This window comes from Arvicanthis niloticus, chromosome 29 (assembly GCF_011762505.2).
Source record: "Arvicanthis niloticus isolate mArvNil1 chromosome 29, mArvNil1.pat.X, whole genome shotgun sequence".
In the NCBI taxonomy this organism is placed as follows: Eukaryota; Metazoa; Chordata; class Mammalia; order Rodentia; family Muridae; genus Arvicanthis; species Arvicanthis niloticus.
This window is the reverse complement of record NC_133437.1, coordinates 13,838,244-13,862,275: the sequence shown is the minus strand read 5'-3', so window position 1 is coordinate 13,862,275 and position 24,032 is coordinate 13,838,244. Positions and strand designations below refer to the sequence as shown.

Below are 24,032 nucleotides of genomic sequence, written 5' to 3'. Positions count from 1 at the left end.
ACAAACAACAACAAAAAAACCCTGTTAGCTCACCGAAAGGGCCATTTCAGACAAATAGGATCACCAATTAACAGTGACTCAATTTTTCTTATAAATCTTGCCAAATGCTCATTTGATTTCAAATAGTAATCTCAAGGTTTAGTTTTTACTGACAGGAACGCTTTTCAACTCATTGTTTAAACAAGAGAATTTCTTATTTAACAAGTAGAAATAGAATTAATGTCACAAATTAAAGTTTATTATACACACATACATATGAAGAGACAAATTAGATTTAATGTCCCTGATTTAAGAATATGAATGGGTCTGCTGAACTCACATCTAACATAAGTCCTGCTATTCAGCTTTTCAATGTTTTAAATACTGTTTATTAACAAATGCTTCCAAATACCTTCATTTTTCATGGTTTTTTAAATGTTGAATCTAAAATCTTATGTAATATTTTTATTTAAATAACTCTTAAACTATGCTTTGCTTATTTGTATTATTTTTAGTGCAATAATGGTGAATTCCTTTGATTGAATTGGATACAAACATGTTTAAAGATTCTTTATTTTTTAAATAAAGGGTCATTTTTGATTCCTTATATTAACTTCAAATATACAAGTGTTATAAATCATGGTATTTGTTTCATATCTATGTCCATAATAATAGATTTTTTTCATCTTCTCTAGGGATGTTTTCATCATATGGCTGCTTTGTACATAATAGTGGCAGTGTGCATTGAAAATCAGAATACTTCCTCACTGACAATTTCTGGGAATCCCATGGTTAGTTAATCTCTAAAAACACCTTCTTCACTTCTTTTGTAAGCCAATAGTTGAGAGACCTATGCAAGACAGATATAAATTCTATGGCCATGACATACGTTTACAATCAGAAATATTCTAAATTAAATGAGACTTATTTAATTAAGCTTAAACTTAATTTCTTTCTTACACATATCCAATAAATTAATATTAAAATGAATCTCTCTGGGTTAAGATGCTGTCTAGCATAGGTCAACACTAATACATATACCCTGACCATTCTAATAATTTTACTTATTTGGTTGATAATAATGTAAGACTACCTTGAGTTAATAAATTCATAATAATAATATTACAACAGACCAAAAATACCATTTCCCTTGCCATAGCAGTTTTTGCTTTTAATACATTATACTGTAATGTCATTTATTAATTTTGGTAAATGTATTTTGACAATGCATATGCATTTTCTACAGTCATCACCAATAAGGTAATGAAAACTTATATAGTCCACTGTCAACAACTTATGATGCATTATTCTAAAATGTATTTTCTAATCAATACAAATAAATTCCATTCATTTCCCTCAGATTCTTGAATCATACCAAAATGAATTAAATTTTACAATTTACCAGATTATGATAAGGAGTGCTTTCATTTCTGATTGATTAAATGTTAAATATTTTCTCTGCTTGTTGAATCAGTTGGGAAACTAATATCATAAATGTTAGAGAAATTTACTCAGCTGTTGAAAGTTAATAATGAGACTATTAAAACTCATGGCTGTTCAACAGTAGAGTTTCAGTAAGGAAGATTTTAAAATAACATAATATGCACTTTAAATTGTTAATATTTATTACTAATTTTAGGAATTGGTGATCATAGGAGAGCCTATCCAGGTAAGTTTTTTTCTTTTGTTTGTTTGTATGTTTGTTTGGGCTTACAAAAGGAGACAGATTCCTAATTTTGGGGTTGGCCTGAGTTCAGGGTTGGTCTGAGACATAGCAAAGTTAGGTCCAGATATGGTAGAAATGATAATATCAGGATGGGGTTCCACCCAGCTAGATTATCATCTGTATTTAACAGAGTCAGGCAGATCTCTGATTCTTTTGCAATGTTCAAAGAAAATGTGTGCTTGCTCTCTACTAAGAATCAAAGGGCTGGGGTCATAGGATGCAGATTCATTGGATAATCAAAAGGCAACCTGGAATAAATGTCTGGATTGTTATGTAAAATAAATGACTGGGTTTATGGTCTGCAAGGAATAATCTATTCAAACAATATTTTAGAATAGCAAGATAGAACTGCTTAGAGAAGGGTCTCAAGCAGAAAATAGAGAGGGTTGTCTGGAGATCTCCAGAGAGAGTACAACAGAGAAAGCAGTCTGGAAAGCTATCTCAAGGAGAACATAGGCCTCCTTGGACCCATGATTTGACTGCAAGTCATTTGTTTTTACCACCCACAGATACTCCTTTCTCAGAAGCCCCCTCCAAGCTGAGGCTGATCTTTGGCAGCTTATACTTTTATTTCATAGTTTATCTTTGAGGAATGCCAGGGCAGGAGTAGAGTTTGACCCCAGCCAGCAAGCTGAGAGGCTTTTTTATAGCACGGGGTGGGGAAAGGGAGGAATTTTCGCATGGTAATACATGATTGGTTGCATTTTTGCGCGGTTACACATGATTGGTTGCTTTACAAATTTTGAACATCAGCAGGCTGTAACACTGGGAAGACCTCAATGGAGGGAAGGGGTAACCAAGAACAGTGGAAAGTTAGCTAGTTCTTGGAACCACCCAGATGACTTGCATCTTTCTCTGTGGTCAGGAATGTGTCTTCCTGCTTTGGGCCTTCCCCACCCAAGGAGGGTTTTCTTCCCTGAGGCTTGAGAAATGTTGCTCTTCTCCAATGTATCTCGGGGCAGGGGGCAGTGAAGGCTTGAAATCTTGCATTCAGTTCTGCTTTCTGGAACCTGCATTCTTTTTACTCAGGTCCAGGGGTAAAGAAAAAAGCCTGTATATATTTTACAAAATGGTCTTTATAATTTTTCACTCTACAGTATCAGTGACATTTTCATGCCTGAAAATAGTTCCATTCACTCTCACTCCTAATGACGCTCTAGGAAAAGTTTTGCTTCCTGTCCCCACACACAATCTTAGGTACTGCTGGCCTACAAGTTTTACTCCTACCAGGAGGCACAACACAAACATTTCATTGAACTGGAAGCTGAGACTCCGCCCCCCCAACCCCCCCCACAGCCATTTTGTGCTTCTAATGCCCTTAAACCAACAGGCTAAGAAAGGAATGTCAGGGCCGGCTTACTTTTGCTCAGCTCTGGTTTCTGGCCTACAAATGAATGACCTTGGGCGTATTTTTCAGATGATCTCGAAGTTCATCCATCAAACCTCTGAGCCCTATAGAGGTCAAGAAGTTAATGGCAAACCAGGTGTTGCATGGGTTATCTCAGGGTAACAGTCCTTCAAAGAATGGCTAAAGAGTTTCATCCTTTAACTTTGCATTCAGTTTAGGAAGACCCATGTAGTCACACAGTTCCTGGAAGAAGATCTTGACAAAAATCCTACTAGACAATGTCGTGGTCTCTTCACTCAGCTTTATACATCAGATAACACTCCATGGAAGCAACTCTGTGTATAAAAGGTGAGCAAGCATCTTAGCAACGTTTTCCAATTTGTTTGTCTCTAAGCGATGGATGGTGCCGTACTGTTCCTTGAATATACTTTCAAATGATTCCATGTATTCTTTTTTTTCAGCATATGAAACCGCCCAGCTAATAACCCAAAAAGTTTTCCATAGGTTCTTTGTTGGGCACAGCAGTCAAGTATCATGTTGCAGAGTTCCTTTGTTTGGCTCTCAGCAGACTCCATCTTCTGAAACTTGTGTGCACATTCCTCAAAGTCTAAACTTGACCAAATGGCAAGATAGATTGTATGGCGGAATGAGACTAGGTTGATTCCCGCTTGGTCATGAATAGTTACTTTTCCTCCTCCTCCTCTTTCTTCTCCTTCCTCCTCCTCCTCTTCACTGCTTCCAGCTTCTTGGTCTGTGATTGAATCACTGTCTCCTTCATCCAGGATTTCTTTTTTAATAGCCTTGTACTTCTCTTCATTCTCCATAAAATGAGGATCCATCTTGAAAACGTTAAGGACATCGTCTGGATTGTAGTCATCCTCCAGGGGGAGCGTATGTGTAAACTGATCGTCCTCTTCCACTAAATCAAGTCTTTCCAGAATAACGGGTGGTTCTCGAGTCCATCCTTCCATACAGCAAACATCACTTCAATCATGTACTGGACTCTTTTGTCAATCTCAGACTCATGTAGAATGTTTCTCAGGTGGTCAAAGACTGCATTGATTCCCCTTGGTGACACTTGGGTTAATTTGAGTCCACACTCCTTGAGGAAGCCAATAGCTACGTCAACACTGTCATCTGTTGGTCTCCCTAGTAGTAAAGTTAGCATCTCCAGGCACAGAACCTCATGTGCCACATTTTGGTTTATAAGATGTGCCACAAGTTTGGAAGCAGTCAGGCAAAGTTGCTTATCGTTCATTCCTTCGATATCCTTTCTGAAAATTAAGAATTAGTCTCTTGAGGACTAATTCTCCAATCTCTGGGAATTTTGAGTTGATGATTGCCACCAAAGCCGCATAAATGTGAGTGAAGATTGGAGAAGCACTCTGTGCTTGCAGAACAGATCTGGACGGCAATCCTCTCCCTCTGACGATGTTCTCTTGAAGGAGCTCTTGGATAATAATACTGATATTGGAGATGTTGACCTTGTTGATGAGACCATTGATTGACTTCTTCAGAGTCTCCCAACTCATCCTCTGGTACGCTAAACTGTTTTTATCTGTAATCTGTTCCTGCATGGTCCTGAGCTTTGTGAGAGGAGTATATGCTCCTCCAGTGCATGTGAGCAGTAGATCCAGCTCATTCGTCCCCTTCTTTGATGCACATTCTTCCTGAGTAGAACTTGGGGTTACTCCTCGGTCTGGGCTCCTTCTTTCAGGAGATGAGGATTTCCAGGACCGTTTCTGATGATCTGCATCTCTATCTCTTTCTCTACATTTCTCTTGGTCTCTACTTCGTGATTCCATGCTGTCACCATAAGAGTATCGTGTTCTAGAATGCTCATAATCTGACAGGCTGTGATCAGAATGTTCTCTGGCCCTGGGAAGAACATTCTTGTTCTGTGTATATGTCTTCTGGGGAGGAGCTCCCTTCTGTCACGGGATGACTGTCTCATGTGTGCCACACACCTCTGCATTTTCTGCTGTCAGCTGACCCAATAAACCAAATGCCTCAGGTCCGTTCAGGTGGTGCGTCCTCAACAGTCTGAGTTATAGGACCAATCCCAATACCAACTTCTGTAGTAGCCAGGTTCTCTAGAGTCAGAGAACTTGAAGCAGGTGGGCGGTCCCAAGAGGCTAGTTGTTTCAGCCTCTCCTCAGTAGGAGATTCCCACAGATGTGCTGGCAAGTACATGCAAGTAGGTGAAAAAGATGGAACCTTCCTTCTTCCAGTGTCTTTATGTAGTCCTCTAGCAGAAAGTGTGGCCCAGATGAAAGGGTGTTTACCACCATGCCTGGGTCTGGGACTTGTTTTGTCCTAGGCTGGACTTGAGCCTATTGGGATCTGCCTTTGTTTTTACCCTAAGTATTGGAAATTTTCTTTATTTACATTTCAAATGTTATCCCCTTTCCAGGTCTGCACCTCCAAAACCCTACAGTCACTTTCTTATTTTATGTTCTGTCTTACTGGATGACTTTGCCTTGTGTTGAGGTGACAAATGAACAACCAGCATACAGGTCTTCATATTTTATTAAACTTGGAAGTGTTTAAGATGACATCTTGATGTTATACAAACCACAGGAAGGGATTATGAGACAGTGGTTCTGTAATTTCTCTTAATTCAACTGAGAATCCAACATGAGTTCCAACTACTTTACTGAAATCTAACTATACAAACTTATGGTGAGGGTTTTAAATTATGAAGCCAAAATGTTATTGAAATATGCTTTTTATTACTTCTTATTTTAATTTTAAAATATTATTTTACATTTTGAGTCTGTAATATAATTACCTCATTTCTCCTTTCCTTCCTATTATGCCTATGGATTGTTTCAGGGTTGGTCTCAGATAACCAATTATGCTCTTATATGAAGAAGACTATTCCTTCAACTCTGAGCACTGCTAAGTAACTGCCTGAGGTTCACTGGGTAGGCTTGAGGTCTCTGCTGTCTTTTCTTGTCCACTATGGCATGTCTGTTTGTTTTTGTTCAGCTTGTGTTCAGGCAGTCATGTTTGTGAGACTTTATGGGTATAAATTCTGAGCTTCCTAGGAGATACAATCTATGTCAAGCTTCTTGATGCTCTGGCTGTTGCAATCTTTCAGCTCCTCTGTCCTCAGTGATCTCTAAGCTGCTAGTGCAGGAGTGTTTTATCAAGGCCACTCAGACACTGAAGCAACAAATTACATATTGTTTCTTCTCTGAGGCACCTAGCTTCAAATCTTCTGATGTGAATACATGCCTTTGAATAACTTCAGAAACCAGGAGCGTAAAGGGACCATTACTGAGGTGGAGGTTGGTTGTAATACAGAGGAAAATATATAGATACAAATGACCTGATCTAAGGAAATGGGAAAAAATAAATAGGCTTTAATTATGTAGGAAGACGATAAATCCAAAAAAAAAAAAAAAAAAAAAGACAAGATGTCTGAAAAAATTATAAGGATTCTTACAGTTAATGATTACTTAAAAATAACCTCTTATATACATAAGAATATATATTTATATATACATACATATATATACATATATACATGCACACACACACACATACACACACACACATACACAGTTTAACTAAAAAATTCTCATCTGTACTGACAATGATCTCTCCAAAATGCAAAGATCATTTATCTGAAAGCCAATATCAGACAAGAAGCTGTCTTTTGGGTGGGTGGTCAGAGATGTCCAAGAGAATCTCTCAGTATTGGAAGATAAGCAACTATACTTAAGACTCCAGATGCACTTCAGATGCTCCTGAACTGGATGGAATTTACCTGAATGCCTCCTTCCTATGGGGTAGCTTTATTAGTATCAGAAGGAGGGAGACAACCAAGAGTCATACTTAGCTATGACACCGATGAGCCTCAACAGTGACCAGCATGGCGTGATAACTGCAAGGGTGCAGTGATGCACACATATCCTGTGGCAGTAACCAAAAGTTCTGTAATTGGATTTAAGAGTGAATGCATGCCTTGTTCTGGACACCTAGACAATTTTCTTAGTAAAATCATAGGTCTTGGAGGACATAAACCACCACTTTACTAAACCAACATAATCTCTAACTATACTCTAAATGTGTTTCCTAATACACAAAAATAGGTGTAGTCCTCACCCCTTATTGAGGAAATTTCTCTGTAACAATTGAAGACTATTACAGAAAATCACAACTAATCAAATATGGAGTTGTAGATCCCAGTGGCAATGGATACTCTCTCTCTCTCTCTCTCTCTCTCTCTCTCTCTCTCTCTCTCTCTGGCTAAAGATTTTATATAACCCTATTATGAGTGAGAGATATCAGTAAATCAGATATTATTACTATAGAATCTTTGGTGAGCGTTTTAGGAAGCAGAAACTATCCTTTAACTTTGGATGGGCTACCTAGCCAATATTTTTATTTGTTTGTTTGTTTGTGTTTGGTCTTTGAGAAATGGTTTCTCTATGGAGCCCTGGCTGTCCTGGTACTTGCTCTGGGGATCAAATTGGCCTTGAATGCAGATCCAGCTTTCTCTGCCATCAGGGACTGGCCTGGAAACCATCTTTTTTTTTTAAAATTGGTTATTTTATTTATTTACATTTTAGATGCCATACCCTTTCTTCATTTCATCTCCCTAGAACCCCCTATCCTATCCCTCCTCCCCCTTTTGTTTTTATACCATTTAAATTACATGTAAGTATTAAGGTAAGTTCTAGTTTGAGGAACTAGCAATCTTGATGGGGCTTTTTGTACAAAGTTTTGATTATGTATCAAGTTTAGGACCACAGCATGGTAGACGACTCTTGGTTAGGATCTCAGAGAAATGCTTCCATGGAGATTGACTGTGAACCTAAACACAGTTTTGTTATTTTTAGGCAGAACATTCATAAGAATTCATGATGAACATTAATTCAGGAAGTTTATCAGTCATGATTTTCACACATGAAACACTAACAGTATCTGCATTAGTGTTCCAGACACTTTGATATCATAGAAGACACAGGCAAGATCATTTAGAGGACTGATAGGCATTGCATATTGAAGTTACATTTAAAGCATAGGAATTTCGAAAGGAACACATAAAAACTATGTCTAACATATCATAATCAAATGCAAATATATTTGATGAGATTAACTTACAATAAATTTCATGTACAAGTACTATTTGGTTAAGTTATAACAAAACATTAATCTTGAATAAAACTCTTGCAAGTGTTGCTCATATGTGAAAGTAACCTGTTAAAAACTCAATTTAAAAAGGATGAACAATGAAGGAAGGAAATTGAGAAGACAGAATAGCTTCCCTTCTGAAAAGCTATTGCTCACCACTGATGCATTACATTTAAAAATGCAACTAAATTAATGATTTCAGAAACCTCATTTAAGGATAAAAAAAAGTAGTCTATGTATCAACAGCTCAAAACCCACTATATACATTTTTTGTTTCATAAAACATTAATCATACTTCCAACTAAACACTTACCAGCACCAATGCTATCTAACTGTATGCAGTGGACAGATTACATTCCCTTAAGTAGAAAACATGGGAAAATACTCCAATTCTGGAAGTTTTTCTTGTACAATGCCAGGAAAATAAATAAATTATAGAAGTTGTCAGTTTATTTTTTTCCTTAGAGAGTCTGGATATGTTTTGACATGATAAAAATTAGATATCCACTTGAAGAAGTGGTCTCAGAATTGACAGAAAATATGTCATCGAGAGAATAAATCGATGCCAGTGTGCAAGAGCCTTTAAGAAGACATCTTAAACAAAATGATGGATGGAGGTTTGCTCTAAAAACTCTCAAATCTATTCATGTAAATATATTTATTTCATTTTTATCTTTCTAAAGAAATTTGCCTTTAGCTATTCTTTGTGTGCATATTTCTAGAATATACCCATCTGTTTAAGTTGCTATTTGTGTGTATAATATTTTTCAGCTCTACAAGGTTTTATGAATCATGAATAATATTATTTATAATCAGACTACCTTAGAGGTTACTTGGATACTTAACAATTTTAAATATTTTATAGTCAAATGTAAAAATTTGTTTATCGTTATCATTGTTAATCCTAAGAAAGGTAATGAATACTGTTTGTGGTTAATTCACACTATGAATTTGAAATGACATACATTATTATTGTGTTTTAGAAGCTTGACCTTTGATATATATATATATATATATATATATATATATGATAATTTTTAGGTATGCAGTTGTTATTCAATGGCAAAATTCTTACATAATATACCTGATACCTAGAATAATGATTTTAAAATATGTAATAGCTGACTTTTTTTATACTGAGGATCAAATATATACTATACAGAGCAAAATGCATTGCTTGAATTTCTCTCAAAATTATTATCTCCATGTAACAAGTCATTATATCATATTTTCTACATGTCAGTATCAATTCTTGTATTTGGTTAGGTACTGGAGTACAAGCTGAGAAAGCAAACAGAAAGTCACTGCAATAAACCAGACATTCTGATGCTAACAATCTAATACTAGATTACAACTTCAAAATTGCTTTATATTACTACAGCAAGGGTATTGCTGAAATCACAGTAAAGCAGCAGTCTTATCTTCTATGGCTTTTCTTACTCTTGTTCCAGTCATGTATAACCAATCCAATATTAAAGTATTAAGTAGAAATTCCAGAAATAAATATTTCATAGCTCTTAAGTAGCAATCCTCCTTGAGTGTTGTTGTGGGCTTTTGAGCTGACGTATACTTTGCTCAACACATGGGTCATGTCCTTGTTCAGTGGATCTATTTTGTGCGAGCTACCTGCTCATTAGTCATTACTCATGTTGATTACATTACTTGTCACTGTGTTGAAATTGTTTTGTTCAAGTAAGCTTTATTTTATTCCCAAGTTTTACCCAAATACAAGTATGATGAAAGGAGGCACCAAAGCACAAAGCAAAGACAGGTCAGATTTAGTTCTTTTACTAATTGACAGTACTGAAAAGCATATTGGAAGATATATAGATATAGATTAGATATAGATTAGAGACAGATACAGATATAGATTCAGTATCATCTGTGGTTTTAGGCCTCCATGGGCTTTTGGGATGGTATTCACCCATGATAATGTGAGACTAATGTACATAGGGCGAGCCTAGATCAGATACAAATGGGCATAGCCAACATAGAAGCCTCTCTGCAATAAGCAACATGCAAAGCTGAGCTAGAGGACCTGGTGTCAGAAGGCTGATGATTTTGTGTTCTTCTTATCTTTGGGAAGAATAAATTTATAACAGAACAGGGAGAGCCAGATGGTGTTACGTTTGAGGAACTTGAAGAAATTAAAATGAGTATGGTAAAAGATTAATGAGGACAAACTGGGGAAAACTTTTAGGTTGTATTAGAAATCTATATTTTATTCTTTGGCCTAGAGAAAGCAATTGAAATTTTTCTAGTAAGAGGGAAAACTGTATTTGCATTGTAACATGCACACATGAACATGTGTCCAACTCACATATTCACATAATATGATTAAAAAACAGATTTTTAAAATAAAAACATAAGAATAGAAACTAATATTGTGGTTAATGAGCTTTAAGAGGAACCCAAGAAATAGGAGTGGCTTAGATCAGAAAGTGACAGCAGGATTGGAAGAATGGACATAATGTCAAGATGACATCGTCTCCATTTCAGTAGCTAAAATCGCCAGTCACTGGTAAGCCAGTAAATCCAAGGCCTTGGCATATTAGTGAGAAGAGAACCAGTAAATGAGGGGCAGTGACAGCAAGAAACATTTAACCACTTCAGGAAAGAGGAAAATGAAGTTTGCTGTCACATTTTCAATTTAAAGATGAGCTCTAAGAATCAAGTGACGTCTTCAGAACCTGAAGCATGCTGACACTTGAGTACAGAAGAGGCTTTGGGAGTACATCACATATGACCACTAGTTATGTTAGTGATTAAATGTACTGCTATTGGCTAGATGAGACCAGCAGTTTGAATGACATAGGAAAAGCAAAAAAACACACTCCTCATTTAAATAGTAAGAGAAACTCATATATAACTACTTAAAATGTTTGTAACCTAAATAATAGTTCAAGTAAAATTTAAGGCAACTAAAGAAAAAAAATGGCCATTTCTAATGATGTGAATATAATACTGTAAAACCCAATGAGAAAACTGAAAATGAGTATTAGAAATTTCAGGTGACCTTAGTAAGGGCAAATGTGACTTGGTAAGTTGTTGTTTAAGTGTGGTTTTTGTTGTTGTTGTGGTGGTGGTGGTGGCTTACAGACCTTGTTTATCACAAGTTTCTAAGCTCATTGATCAAGCATGGAATCAAAATGGAGCATCAAAGATACCTTTTTATGAAATTCAGCCATCCCATTTCTGTCACCACAAGAGACATTGACAAAACTATGTATGCATAAAGATATCACACAAATAAAAGCATTTCAAGAGGTCTGTTTTAAAAGGAATTAGATGTAACCTTATTTAATTGCAAGTTGTAAACAGACTGAAAAATCTACATTTTTCTTTTATAAGCTAATTGTATGACAGTATAATAAAATTATCCCATTGCTTAGCAACTACAGGTAAAGAGATACTTTGTCATGAGTCATGATATCATGAGACTCCCTCATGATGTCAATGTCTTTGGATTCTGATGTTAACTTTCAAAATCAAATATGATACAAACCATCAGAACAGATAAAACACAGAAAGTAGATTGTCTCAAATTGTATCCAGCACGTTCAGTGTGATCTGGTACAACGTAACCAGCCAACTTACCCACAGCCTCTATCTATATGTCAGCGCTGAGTAGACACAGGCCAGAGAAATGATTTCATATGAAATTCCTGTTTTTCTCCTTTGTCAAATACGAAAGTCAAATACGAAAGCATATTTAAAACAGTCAAAAATAATGATTCTGACATCCAGTTAGCAACTCAGAAATCGTTTAAGACGCAAGAGTGGTGGCATAAGAAATAATCTTAGACTATTTATTACCTGTAACCATTGTGACTGGTCGTTATGGCCAGAAGTCCAGGCATTTACTTTGCCTTGCTTGTCCAGCCTGGCTTTCCTTGGCTCCCAAGTAAACATGTCCATGTTGAGTGTTCTGAAGACACTGGAGGCAGTGATCTGATAGTCTTGTATATGCCCTGATTTCATCCCCAAAGGTTCTGAACAGCCTGGTAGAATAAGAAGAACTCTATGAAGAAAACAACTTATCATCTAGGAACTTTTTTCCTTGTTCATTTCAGATTGGCAAGAGAAGATGGAAAATAATGCTATTCATTCCCCCAAAGAGAGAACATCTAAATTCAAAAAAAAAAAAAAAAAAAGCTATAATCAGAAATAAATCTGGAAAAAATAGAAAAACAAGATAGCCAATTCAAGTTATTTCGTCTGAATATATTTTGGAAAAATTGAAAACAAGACAGACAATTCAGACTACTTTTCTGTGATAGACGATTTTGCAAAATGAAAACATTGCTGAAATGCTCTCTCCTGTCTCATTACTGGAAGCCTCAAGACTGTTCCCCAGTTTTCGACAATTTTATTGTGTCTTGGAGAATGGGGCATTTCCTCATAAAGTATATTTGGTTTTCTTTTATTTGTTTTCATAATATCACCAATGGAAATTCCCTCAGCACAGAGTCATTTTGCAAATTGCTCCATACTCATATTCTAAACTGGACAGTATTTTGTTGTCTAAGAAATAAGCACTACTCTTATGGTTTAGAGACGGTGTCTCACACTGCAGTCAGGCTGCCTTTCCTCTAGCAATCCCTACTTAGGCTTTAAGTGGTGGAAAGAAAAGTATGTGCTGAAATCCTCAACACTAATTTATACCATTTATTATTCTAGCGTAAATATGGCTTCTTTCAGAAGGCGGGGAGGGATTATTTATTTGGTATTTACCCTGTGCCAGACATTGTAGAGCTGTGGAATTGGAATATAGAAAAACAAGTAAGATAAAAGGAATGTGTGTATGTGTGTTTGTGTGTGTGTGTGTGTGTACCTTACTGTTTCAGTGTTCAAAAGAGATAACAGTATAAGCTATCTTGGACAGGTATATTAAGAAGTTAGTTGATAAATTGCCAAGTATTTAGAAATATTAGTGGGAAAATCAACATTCAGTAAAAGTTAGTTCTTCTTACTATTTCCATAAAACTCATTCCAGCAGAAACAAATGCTAAGTCGCCAAGTGTCAGTATATCAGTGACCGATAAATAGCATGGTACAACTGGGCAGTGCTATTCAACATATATTACTTTGTGTGTTGGCTTTAAGAGAAAGTATAGCACGCTTCTCTATAGTAATCAACTTTATCTAATTGCTGTCTCCCCTAGTCAATCTGATTCAGCTTTTTCCTTCCTGTGGCTGCTCTGCTTGGTCTGTACCTCTGTCTTTATTTCTACTGTGTGATGAGAAGTGGCATGGAAGGCTGTTTTCTTAGTCAGAATCATATCAAAAGGACCTACATCCTAAACACAATGGTAATGAAAGCCTAAAACTAAAATGCAAATTCTGACAGAAAAATAGATTTCTTTAACAGAGATTCAAAATTCTAAAAAGTTCTAATAACCATAATGCATGATACTTGTCTTCAGACAATTCCAAGACAATATGGACTGTCTGAATAAAAAACTTCTGAATTCTCCTATTTAGATCCTGTCCTCAGACCCTGCTGTAGACATCTTTGTAAAAATTTTTAGTTAGCTTGCAGAAGATATACAATAAAAATATAGCTACTTTTTATTTCTTTATGATAAACTATCTGAAAAATTCAATGTATTTGACTATTTCTTTTTAATCACACAATTTACTTAATATCTATTTTGATGTCCAGTACATAGCTAAGAAAAAGTGCTAAGTAATTATTAATTAGAAGAACGGGATAATGATTTTTATTTCTCTAATTATTATCATGATCTATCTCCTTCCAAATGTAGCAAGATATTTTTCTGACAGTGTAAAACATGTTTCTTTCAAGTGTCTGAATAAGATTAGCTGCTCCTAGGCAAGGTAAAAGATCTAAGACTGCTGAAAAGTTAGGGGATCTTGGGCTTCCAGTATTGCACACCCTAAAGAAATATCTTAGAATTTTATAAAGTATGCCAATGCTTATTTCCAAGAATCACAGCTTAATTATTTAGCAATGGACTTAATATCTCACAAAATTTTCTGTCTCATTCATGTGATTTTGTGAACACAAATTAATTAACTCTTTTACCAGTATGAACATTGTGTGTGTGTGTGTGTGTGTGTGTGTGTGTGTGTGTGTGTGTGTGTGTGTGTGTGTGTGTATTTGCATGCACGTGGTTGTAAAGTATTAACATTAGCATTGATTGTATATATGGTGAAATTCTCCTTTTTAAAAACAGTCAGCAAGATACATTGTTCTCTGCACCCAAGTTTAAAATCAATTTGTGGGGCTGGGAGATGGAGCACCACTTCCTTTTGAGAAAATAAAGCCTGTAAAGTGTCAGGTGTAACTTTTTGTCAAGCTTGAAAGCAAAATATATTTACACCTTAAGGGTGTAACAGTGTCATGTATGAGACGCTGATCCTCATGAATCAAAGAACTGACGAATTGGGGAAGGTGATGTTAAACAGCAGAAAACCACAGGGCTTACTGCAAACCTCATCTTACAGAGGCTTCCTTGTGATTGCTTTATGATGAATGGCTTAGGGATGACAATGGCCTCTGGTGATACGGTGACATGCAATACAAACTCTCTGTGGCAATAATTCTGCTCACAGTTACTGACAGTCAATAATCTGGTCTAAATAATTCAGAACAATCTCTCCGCAAAGATAAATTAATAACAGTGAAACTATTCTTTCATAAACACCAGCAATGTCGAATATATACACATGGTACATAAGATGAGTTCACTGGTATGGAGTATTTACTCTCAATTCTTTCAATGATCATAAAGACTGGTTATTTTAATACCATATTTTATTTGCTTAAAATTGGTTTCTTTTTCTACAACACAAATGAACACAAGGAGGTTAACAGACATCAAGTATGAAGTTTAACCCTTGAAGAAGTTCCTCAGAGTTTTCTTTTTCCAGGGAAAAGATTCTAGTAATGGACAGGTTGGGAGAAGTGTGGGTTCCTGGGAGACAGAAGATTTAATATAATATGGGGGAGAGAGTAACTAGATAAATTAAACGTATGTATGACATTTTCAAAGAACGATTTTTTTTTTTAAGAACTAAATTTTTTAAACCGGCGTTGTTCTTTCAAATTTGGAAGGTGTTTTCCCTGTATTTGGGGACTTATGCTAAACTGTTACATAAGTGAACATTCTAATTTATTCAAAGTTATTTGATCAAAAGAAATCTTTTGCCACTGTGGCAAAGATAGATAAATGCATGAAATACAGTAACTGTCCACTAAAACATAATTGAGTTGAATATGCAGAAGTGGTTTTTCTATTTAGTTCAAAATATAGTTAGAAAAATAAAATGGAATACAGACATAAAGTTTTTATATTTGTATCTTGTTCTGATGATCCGGGAGGAGAATTATTTAACTCTATGATGTTTGATAGATTATCCTTGAGCTTGATAACCATGACATATAATAAGCAGGTTGCTAGCTGAGAATGCTCAAAAATGAATTTATGGTAGTGTTCTTGGTGTTGATGTATTGTTCCTTAGAGTGGGATGATAAATTTACATGCTTCATAACACCTAAAAAGAAAGCACCTAGTTTAAAGATAAAACTTTCTTTCTTTGAAACTTGCAGCCTAAATTTGCACAATTTATGAGGTCAAGAAGGTTGTATTCTTAAATTGAATTTCCATTACCAAACATAAATCATATTTACAACCAAAACCAATTGAGCATATCTTTTGACAACAGTTTCTCATGAGATTTCCCTGTATTCTTTTTATTACACAGGGATATACTTGATGTTATACTATTTCTGTAGGGTACATTACAACTTTATTTGACACATAAACAGCCTGCTTTTCCTTACTGAACCATGCCCTACCTATTCTGTAAAAGAAATAAACTCAAGTAAGTGCTGAAAACCTAGATTAGTAGCTGACCTCATATAGAGATTTTTTGTGTTTTCTGTTCTCGTTAAAGGCAGTTCCATCATAGAAAATAGTTAACTTACCAGAGAGCTCACAGCCAAGAAGTTCCATTCTTAAAGTACAGTGCCTTCGACAAATTTGGGGGTAGAGTCTTACATACTGGGCTTTGATTGGGGGTGTGAAAGAATTAGCATAAGGTGTGTTGTTATCAACATTTCCACGGAAGACCTGTATGTAAAGACATAAACATGATTTTAAAAGTTGAGCATGGTGGCTCATGTCTGAATAATAGTATTAAAGAAGCTGAGATAGGAGGATATTTCAGAGACAGGGGGATTACTATGAGTTCAAAGTCAGCCTATGCTATAGAGTGAGACCCTGTTATTCATATATGTGTACATTTATTTGTTAAAGGTGTATGTGTGTATGCACATGCATGTGCACAGATGAGTGAGTGAATATATATATATATATACACATATATATATATGTATATGTATATATATGTATATATATATATATGTATGTGTATATATATATATATATATATTCCTTAATCATTTTCACATATGTATTCTATGGTTCACTCAAAACAATATTAAAAGATTATAATAAAATATTATTGGGATTTTAGGAAGTGCCTTGCCATCAGCAGTCAATAATAGCAATAGCAGCAGCAGCAACAACAACCACATATGAAGTCTGAATTGAAATTAAAATTATAAAATGTTTTGTACTGGGTCCCCTGACTAAAGAAAAGATTTATTTATTGTATTTGTACATGTGTTTTCTATACATGTATGTATGGTCACCGAGTGTGTGCCTAGTACCTACCAAAGTTAGAAAAAGACATCGGATCCATTGAAATTGTAGTTAACTAGATTGTTATAAGCCACAGTGTAGGTGCTGGGAATCTCAGCCAAGTCCTGTACAAGAACATTAAATGCTCATATTTGCTAAGCCATCTCTCTAGCCCCTTATTTACCACTTTAAAGGCCAGGACTGTAGAAACAGAGGAAGTCCTTCTCTCTGGCTCTGACTCTCAATATCTATATTGATCTATGTATCTATCTGTGTATCTATGTATTATCTATCTATCTATCTATCTATCTATCTATCTATCTATCTATCTATCTATCATCCATCTGTGTGTTTGTCCATCATCTATCTGGCTACCTATTTATCAGCTGTGTTTTTGTTTGCCCATCTGTCTGTCTATCTATCATTTGTCTCTTAAAAATTAGCACCCTAAATTCTTCAACTTAACTTGAGTCTGTTCGCTTGCAAATGAATAAACTTTTCAGGTAGAGCCATTCTTTCTATGCTTCTTAATCAGACTTTCAAGTGTTATTACAAAATGAATTAGTTTAAAATTCTGAACACCAAAGGAAAAGGAGATATTAGATGCTATAAGTTCCTTTTTTTATAGCATTTTATTCTTTTCAGTAACATACATTAGCAATGCAAAATATGTACAGATTTCCATCATTTCTATTATTTGATATTCTTGTTTGTACAATAATTTATTTGATTGAGGAAAAAGCAATCTGTAAAATCAAGGAGAATAAATTGGGAAACTGATTGCCCTTAAAGTAGCTTAACTGTTATGTACAACACTCTGCTAACTTTTGAGAAGTATTTGTAGAAGCGTCAGTTAAAATCTGAGAAAAGTTTTAAGTGGCAGCTGTTAGAAATTTCTAACTTTGGGAAGCCCTGCTCCCTTTTACCCAATTAAATCCTAAAAGCTGTAGAAGTGTATTTGAACATAAGCCTGTAGCAGAAGGCTCAAGTGTTACTTGATAACGTGGTCATTGTGAAATCTTAGTTAAATTCCATAGCATGAGTTAGTCTTACCATGTCTTCATTGGTGCCTTTTACTTTGTACATTGCCCAGGTCTTCCCGTCATTGCTGTAGGCAATTTTGTAGGATTTTATGTATTCTGGGCTTCCAATCCTTTTTGCTCCTTGGGTAATTACACCAGTTACTCTCATTTTTCTTTGCAAATTTATCTGAGGAGACAAATATAATCAATGAAAACCTCTTTTGTTGCAGTCAGGGTTTCAATATGGTCAATATCAATGCTGTCAATGGCACATTTTACTTATCTTCATAAATTTAACTGATATGAAATGTTAATGAATATTCAGTATTTTTTCATGGAAATATATCAAGCAGTGATATATTAACTTTAAATTCAAAGTATCTTCCAGTGATGGCATATAAAACACTATTACTTTTTTAGCGCACCTCTTTGCCCAATATAAGGACAGAAAGACTTTGGTTGGCCATATTATGCAAGGCTCCTTTATTTACTCAATGATGCAAACACTGTTCCGTTTAAAGTAATCCTGTTACCACTGTGAAATTCTGATGTCAATGTGATTGATTGTTAGTGTATCTCACTGACTGAGGACACTGAAAGTAAGCATAGCATAGCAAGCCCACTGGAATGTTGAATGTTAGAAAAAGAAAAGCTAAAAGCACAAATATGCCAGAACCAACTACAAGGATCTGTGCTCTCCAGTCCTTTCTTCTTTCATCTCTGCTGTGGTGGGCAAAGGGTCATGGGATGGGGGAGCTTTAGAGCTTCAACTAACAGTTGCTTTTCTCTTCAGTTTCTCACATGGCAACTTTCTAATTGATATGTCTTTCTCATTGTAAATCAATGTTTGCTACAGGAATCATAGATAGCTATATTTAAAAAATATGATTCCGTTATTTAAATAGAAAGCACCTTTTGACTCTTATTTTACAATAATTAATTTTACCATAGGATGGAAACATGCTTGATTCAATTTACAGAATAAACACCGAACTTTCATTTTCTCTCAGTGCTTCCATTATATTTACACATGTATATTTAACAGAAAATTACCACTTTAAATAAATTGCTGTAAATTGTCAGTCTCTCTACCACTACAAATAAAGGTAATTTAAATATCTCTCAACATTTACATTAGTTACTAATTCAGCAACATTTATCCTGAGAAAAGTCATCAAAGTCCCAGATATCTGTGAATAGGCTTTTCTATGATCTGATAAGCCTTTGAGATTAGCATTTAAATAACAGAGGTTGTGAAAGAAAGCACCAGAGGCACTATATCAAACAACTGTCCCAATGTCTCCCTCCTTCCTGAACATCATGACGTTAGGGCCACCTTTTGTAAAGCTTTGTCTTATTTTTGAATCAAGAAGGACTGATATAGATAGATGATAGGTAGATATATAGATAGATAGAGATAGGTGAGAGAGAGAGAGAGAGAGAGAGAGAGAGAGAGAGAGAGAGAGAGAGAGAGAGAGAGAAAGAGATGAGATAGTTCCTACCCCTCAATGTGCTGAGCAGAACATCCCATGTTTCAGTGAAGTTTAACATTGCTTATTCCCAGATAATCAAGGAGACTTGTATTCTGAAACTAACAGTCACTAACGCAGTTGGCTTCTATACAATATTTCTGTCATGAAACTGTCAATGGTCTCATGTTTCTTCAACAACACTGTGTGTATCGACCCTTACATTCAACTGTGTATTTCTCATGTTGTGGTCAGACATCACAATGATTATAGGTGTGAGTGTATTCTCAACTCCATTCTTGTTCAGAGGCTCAGAAAGTGAACACACTCCTCAAATGTAAGTTTTATTCATTACCTTTAGTATTTATTTGCATTTGATTCAGTCCTCTGATGGTTGGATGTGGTGCTTTTACTGTGTACTGTATACTAGGTAACCCCGATAGACCCTTTCATTATGTTAAGTAAATCTGCAAGTTGCTATGCAACCAATTTGCCTGTGAAACTTTTTCCTCTTTTTATTTACTCCAGGGAGTTTTCTGAGCCCGAACCTTCCCCATACATGCAACATAAGCAGTGGACACTTTGAATTATGTCTCCTCCCATTTTGGAAGCCAGCCTTTTTTTAAAACCACATTTCATACTGCGGAGAATTCCTTTCTCAATTATGGTTTATCTCATTTCAATTATCTTGTTTATGCCTCTTGTAGACAGCCACATTATCTCAGCTAGAAATTTGGCTGTTGAGATATACAGTAATTTTCTAAAGCTTAAATGAGAAAATTGTACAGAATTATACAATAGACATCTGAAATAGTTTTTGTCCAAATTATTAGAAATTGTTTTAAAAGGTTCATATTTTCTCCAGTATATAACAAGATCTAAGTACATATTCTAAGAATGTAGAACTCTAGTTAGTAAAGCATCATCTCACTTGGATTGTTCCCATTAAGTAAAAATTTGCAATGAAATATCAGCAATGTTTTCATTAAATAATAAAGAAAATAAAATTTTTAAAAGTTATGTTTGTAGTATAGGTTCTAGGATTTTATTGGGCTCTAGAATACTGATAATTATATACTTGGAATCATTATGCTTGGAAAATTGAAATTCAATACAATGGAGTGAGAATTTCATTTTAATGATGGCACTCAAATTTAAAACTCGGAATCTAAGTTGTTGCATAAAAATAAAAAATAAAGTTGGCCTTGGAGGGAGACTAAGCCATGATTTTAGAGGCATTCCCACTTTAAACATGTGCTGCAAACAGACCTAGTTCATCCCATTAAATCTTTCTATGTTTGACTCCTGCCAGGCAACCTATTCTTAGATTATCCTGCCTTGTGAAAAACAGTGGACATTATATTAACTTTTGAAAATCACATTGGATTTTTTTTGCGGGTCCTTATATTCAAAAATATATTTTCATTTATATAAATGGTTACAAAAATGATATTTCTACTCAGAATAGTAAATTTGCTGTGTGACCATAAAAAACCAAAGTACTTTGGAGGTATTTGAAGCACATTGTGTCCCTTAATGAATGAGAATAGGAACATTCATGCAGCTTTGAATACCTAGATCCCATGCAGGGGCCAGGCAGCAACAGAAAGAACTGGCTATTCACACCTACTGTGTTACTTCCTACCTATGTAATGTTCAACTTGTCAAGTATTGAAGCTTAATTTTGTGAACTGTTTAGGGGAATTTAATAGGATTTTGATACATAAACATTATACCATATACACATGAAAAATTAGCCACTTAGAAATCTTTAAAAATATTTCATATTTGGTTTGATTTTTGAGTTTTGTTTAGCAGGGGGTTGTTAAGTTAAAAGCATTCCACTGGTATTTCGTTCTCAGGGACATTATTTTTATGATTTAAAATTCATAATAACAACCCCAAACTACTTTTGTAAATGACTTTGAGAATTTTGCATCACTAAGACACTTAGGGCTACAATTATTAAGGGTATAGCATACATGTGTTAATATGATTGTGTATGATGTGTGTGTGTTTATATGTGCAGGTGTGCATATGTGTGGGAATGTATACTATGTATCTTTGTGTTTAAATATGTATGGTAGCATTTGTGTGTATATATTTATGTGTATCTGTATGTGTGTATTTGTGTGTATGTATGTGTTTGTGTAAATATGACCATGAGTTTCAATATGGTATGTAGAGGGGAACTCTAAAATATTTTTGAAAAGATAGCAATTCAAATGGGCTTCTGGGCTTAAACTGCACCCAATACTGAAGATGTTCTTGTAAGAAATTATCAGATACAAGCTTTTTCTATCAAATTCTCTAAACGTTGTGTTTAGGAGAAGAAATTAAAATATTTTCCCACCCTCCCCCCACCCTGTAAGAGGGTTATGCAAATGTTTTAGTCCACCCCACCCAGTAAAATCTGTGTTTATACAAAGGCCCTTACTGAATCCTAAGATTGTGACAGCCTGGAGCAATGATCCCTTACTACTTGAAGTTGTGACCCTCTTCCTCTACTTCCTGTGCACAAAGCATTATCAGACTATCCAGCTAAATAAAAGAGTGAGTGAGGTCAGACCCAGACAACGGGAAAAGATACAGCCATCACCTAAGTTCAGATAAAACACAATAGTACTTTTTGTCTCAGTATGTGTTTACCTTATCAGAGCACATACTCTTATTCAAGAGTAAAGTCTGCCTTGTTCAGAAACTTTGGTTAGAACAGTATTCTCTTTTTTGTGACTTACTTTTAACATTCTATTTCAAGAAACTGCTGAAAAATAACTGAGATTAATCACAATCTGAAACACACACACACACACACACACACACACACACACCACTTCCAAGCAAGAATAAAGCCCTAACAGTAGTATGGGAAATCTTTAGTGTACTTGATACATTTCAGATTTCAGTATTTTTTTTTTCTGCCTGAAGAATAGGAAGTACAACTCCAAGGGCTCAGGGATGTTGGATATAAAAATTCTTGACATATTTCTCTTGCTCAGTTTGTTGTATGAGATCCACTCAGTACCAGCCAACGCTCATAAAGATCAGATTTAAATTGTGGGCGGGGCTGGACGGGGAGCCTATGGATATGAGGAAGCCTGTGTGTTCTGCTCTCTGCACTCCACAGCCCACTTAGGGACTGAACAGGTAAAGCAGGAACTGGGAAGGAAGAAACAAGGATTCTTAGAGCTGGATGAACAGCCTCTCTAGATGAGTAGTGGAGCTCTCGAATCAGTGGGAGAATGTGTCTCAAAATTAAAGAAAGAAACTATGGAGAGCAAACATGGAAAGCACTCAGTGTTGACCTTGGGCATTCACATGCACCTTCATGTGAATATATATATATATATATATATATATATATATATATATATATATATATACAATATACATATATGGAACAAAAATTTCTTCAAGAAAAAAATCAAGGCTCAAATGGCAAGTAAAGACTAATCATTTGCAATTCACATCATAACGAAGTGATTCATCTAAAAATTCATGGATATTCATGGATAACCTTATACATGATAGCTAAAATGTAATCTATTTCAAAAGGAACTTTTACTTGGTTGACATTGAATAAAATATATAAGTTACTACAACTTAATTATCAGGAACAAAACAAAAACATTGATTCTATACTATCAACAAGGACCTTGAAAAATAGGTAAATGGAAAATTTACAAATTTCTGGTGAACATAAATGGCATCATTGTATGGTTACATAAAGCAAAATGAAATTAAAATGTCTATGCAACTCTGCAGTTGTAGTCTAGGAATGTTGCTCACAAGCATAGTCACACATAGGTAGATTGATAAAAGTCCAAAGCTGGTCTTTTCAGCACCTTGTCTCAGAAAACACAATTTCCCATAATTGGAAAGCTCTATCAAGAGATAAATAAGGATTTTCATGATGTAAAACTTCAGAAAATGGGACACTGGTGAGTTGTAAAACAAAAGCACAAGAGTGAGAGACCGAAGGTTTTAGGGATAGCAGTAATGAGGCAATTAAAAGGGAAGGGAATGGAGTGGGAAAAGAGAGAGGGAGAGACCGAGGGGGAGACTGATAGAGAGATCTTAGCACACTGATGCAGGAAACACGCTGGGCTTCATTAACCTACAGTGACTTATATACTTCCAAAAACCCCAAACACCTTAAGATTTCTGTTATACCAATACATCACAAGGAAAGTTTATAGCAATGGCTGAAATATCTAAAGTTGACTGGCACGGCAGTGTGGGTCATGTCTTTGACCTTAGCACTTGAGACAAACATTGCTATGAGAAGCCATTGTAGGCTACGTAATGAGTTACGACTGAGACTGGCGTACAGAGGAAGGTTCTATCAAAACCGGAACCAGAACCAGAACCAGAACCAGTACCAGTACCAGAAAAAGAACCAGAACGAGAACCAAAACCAATAAGAACTAGGATGCATTTTGTCCGAAAACATAGCTCAAACTTTTAGTCTTAGAATACTCAAATTAAAAATCATTGAAAGCACAAATATTACGATGTGTGTGTGTGCTTTTTAATATGTATGAGCAGAGCAGATTGTGTTAGACACTTAAGTAAAACGTTTTAGAAATGTTGATTAATTTAGGCCTTGAGGTGGGTTGGGAGATAAAGCACTTGCTGAGCAAGCATGATGGACCAGGCTCAGTCTCTAGA

General features: G+C 35.4%; 1 protein-coding gene and 1 pseudogene across 4 annotated transcripts in view; both read right to left on the bottom strand.

The window, feature by feature from the left end:
- The window catches only part of Edil3 (EGF like and discoidin domains 3), a 441,307-nt gene that overhangs the window by 95,720 nt on the left and 321,555 nt on the right, over window positions 1-24,032 (bottom strand). For all 4 annotated transcript variants that reach the window (XM_076927109.1, XM_076927108.1, XM_076927110.1 and 1 more), the window contains 3 exons: window positions 17,924-18,079; window positions 16,153-16,297; window positions 12,015-12,199 (listed from right to left, as the gene is read on the bottom strand). In XM_076927109.1, the coding sequence (XP_076783224.1) occupies window positions 12,015-12,199; window positions 16,153-16,297; window positions 17,924-18,079 (486 nt within the window). The remainder of the gene's footprint in view (window positions 1-12,014; window positions 12,200-16,152; window positions 16,298-17,923; window positions 18,080-24,032) is intronic.
- On the bottom strand, window positions 3,037-5,028 carry LOC143440221 (pre-mRNA-splicing factor CWC22 homolog pseudogene; annotated as a pseudogene).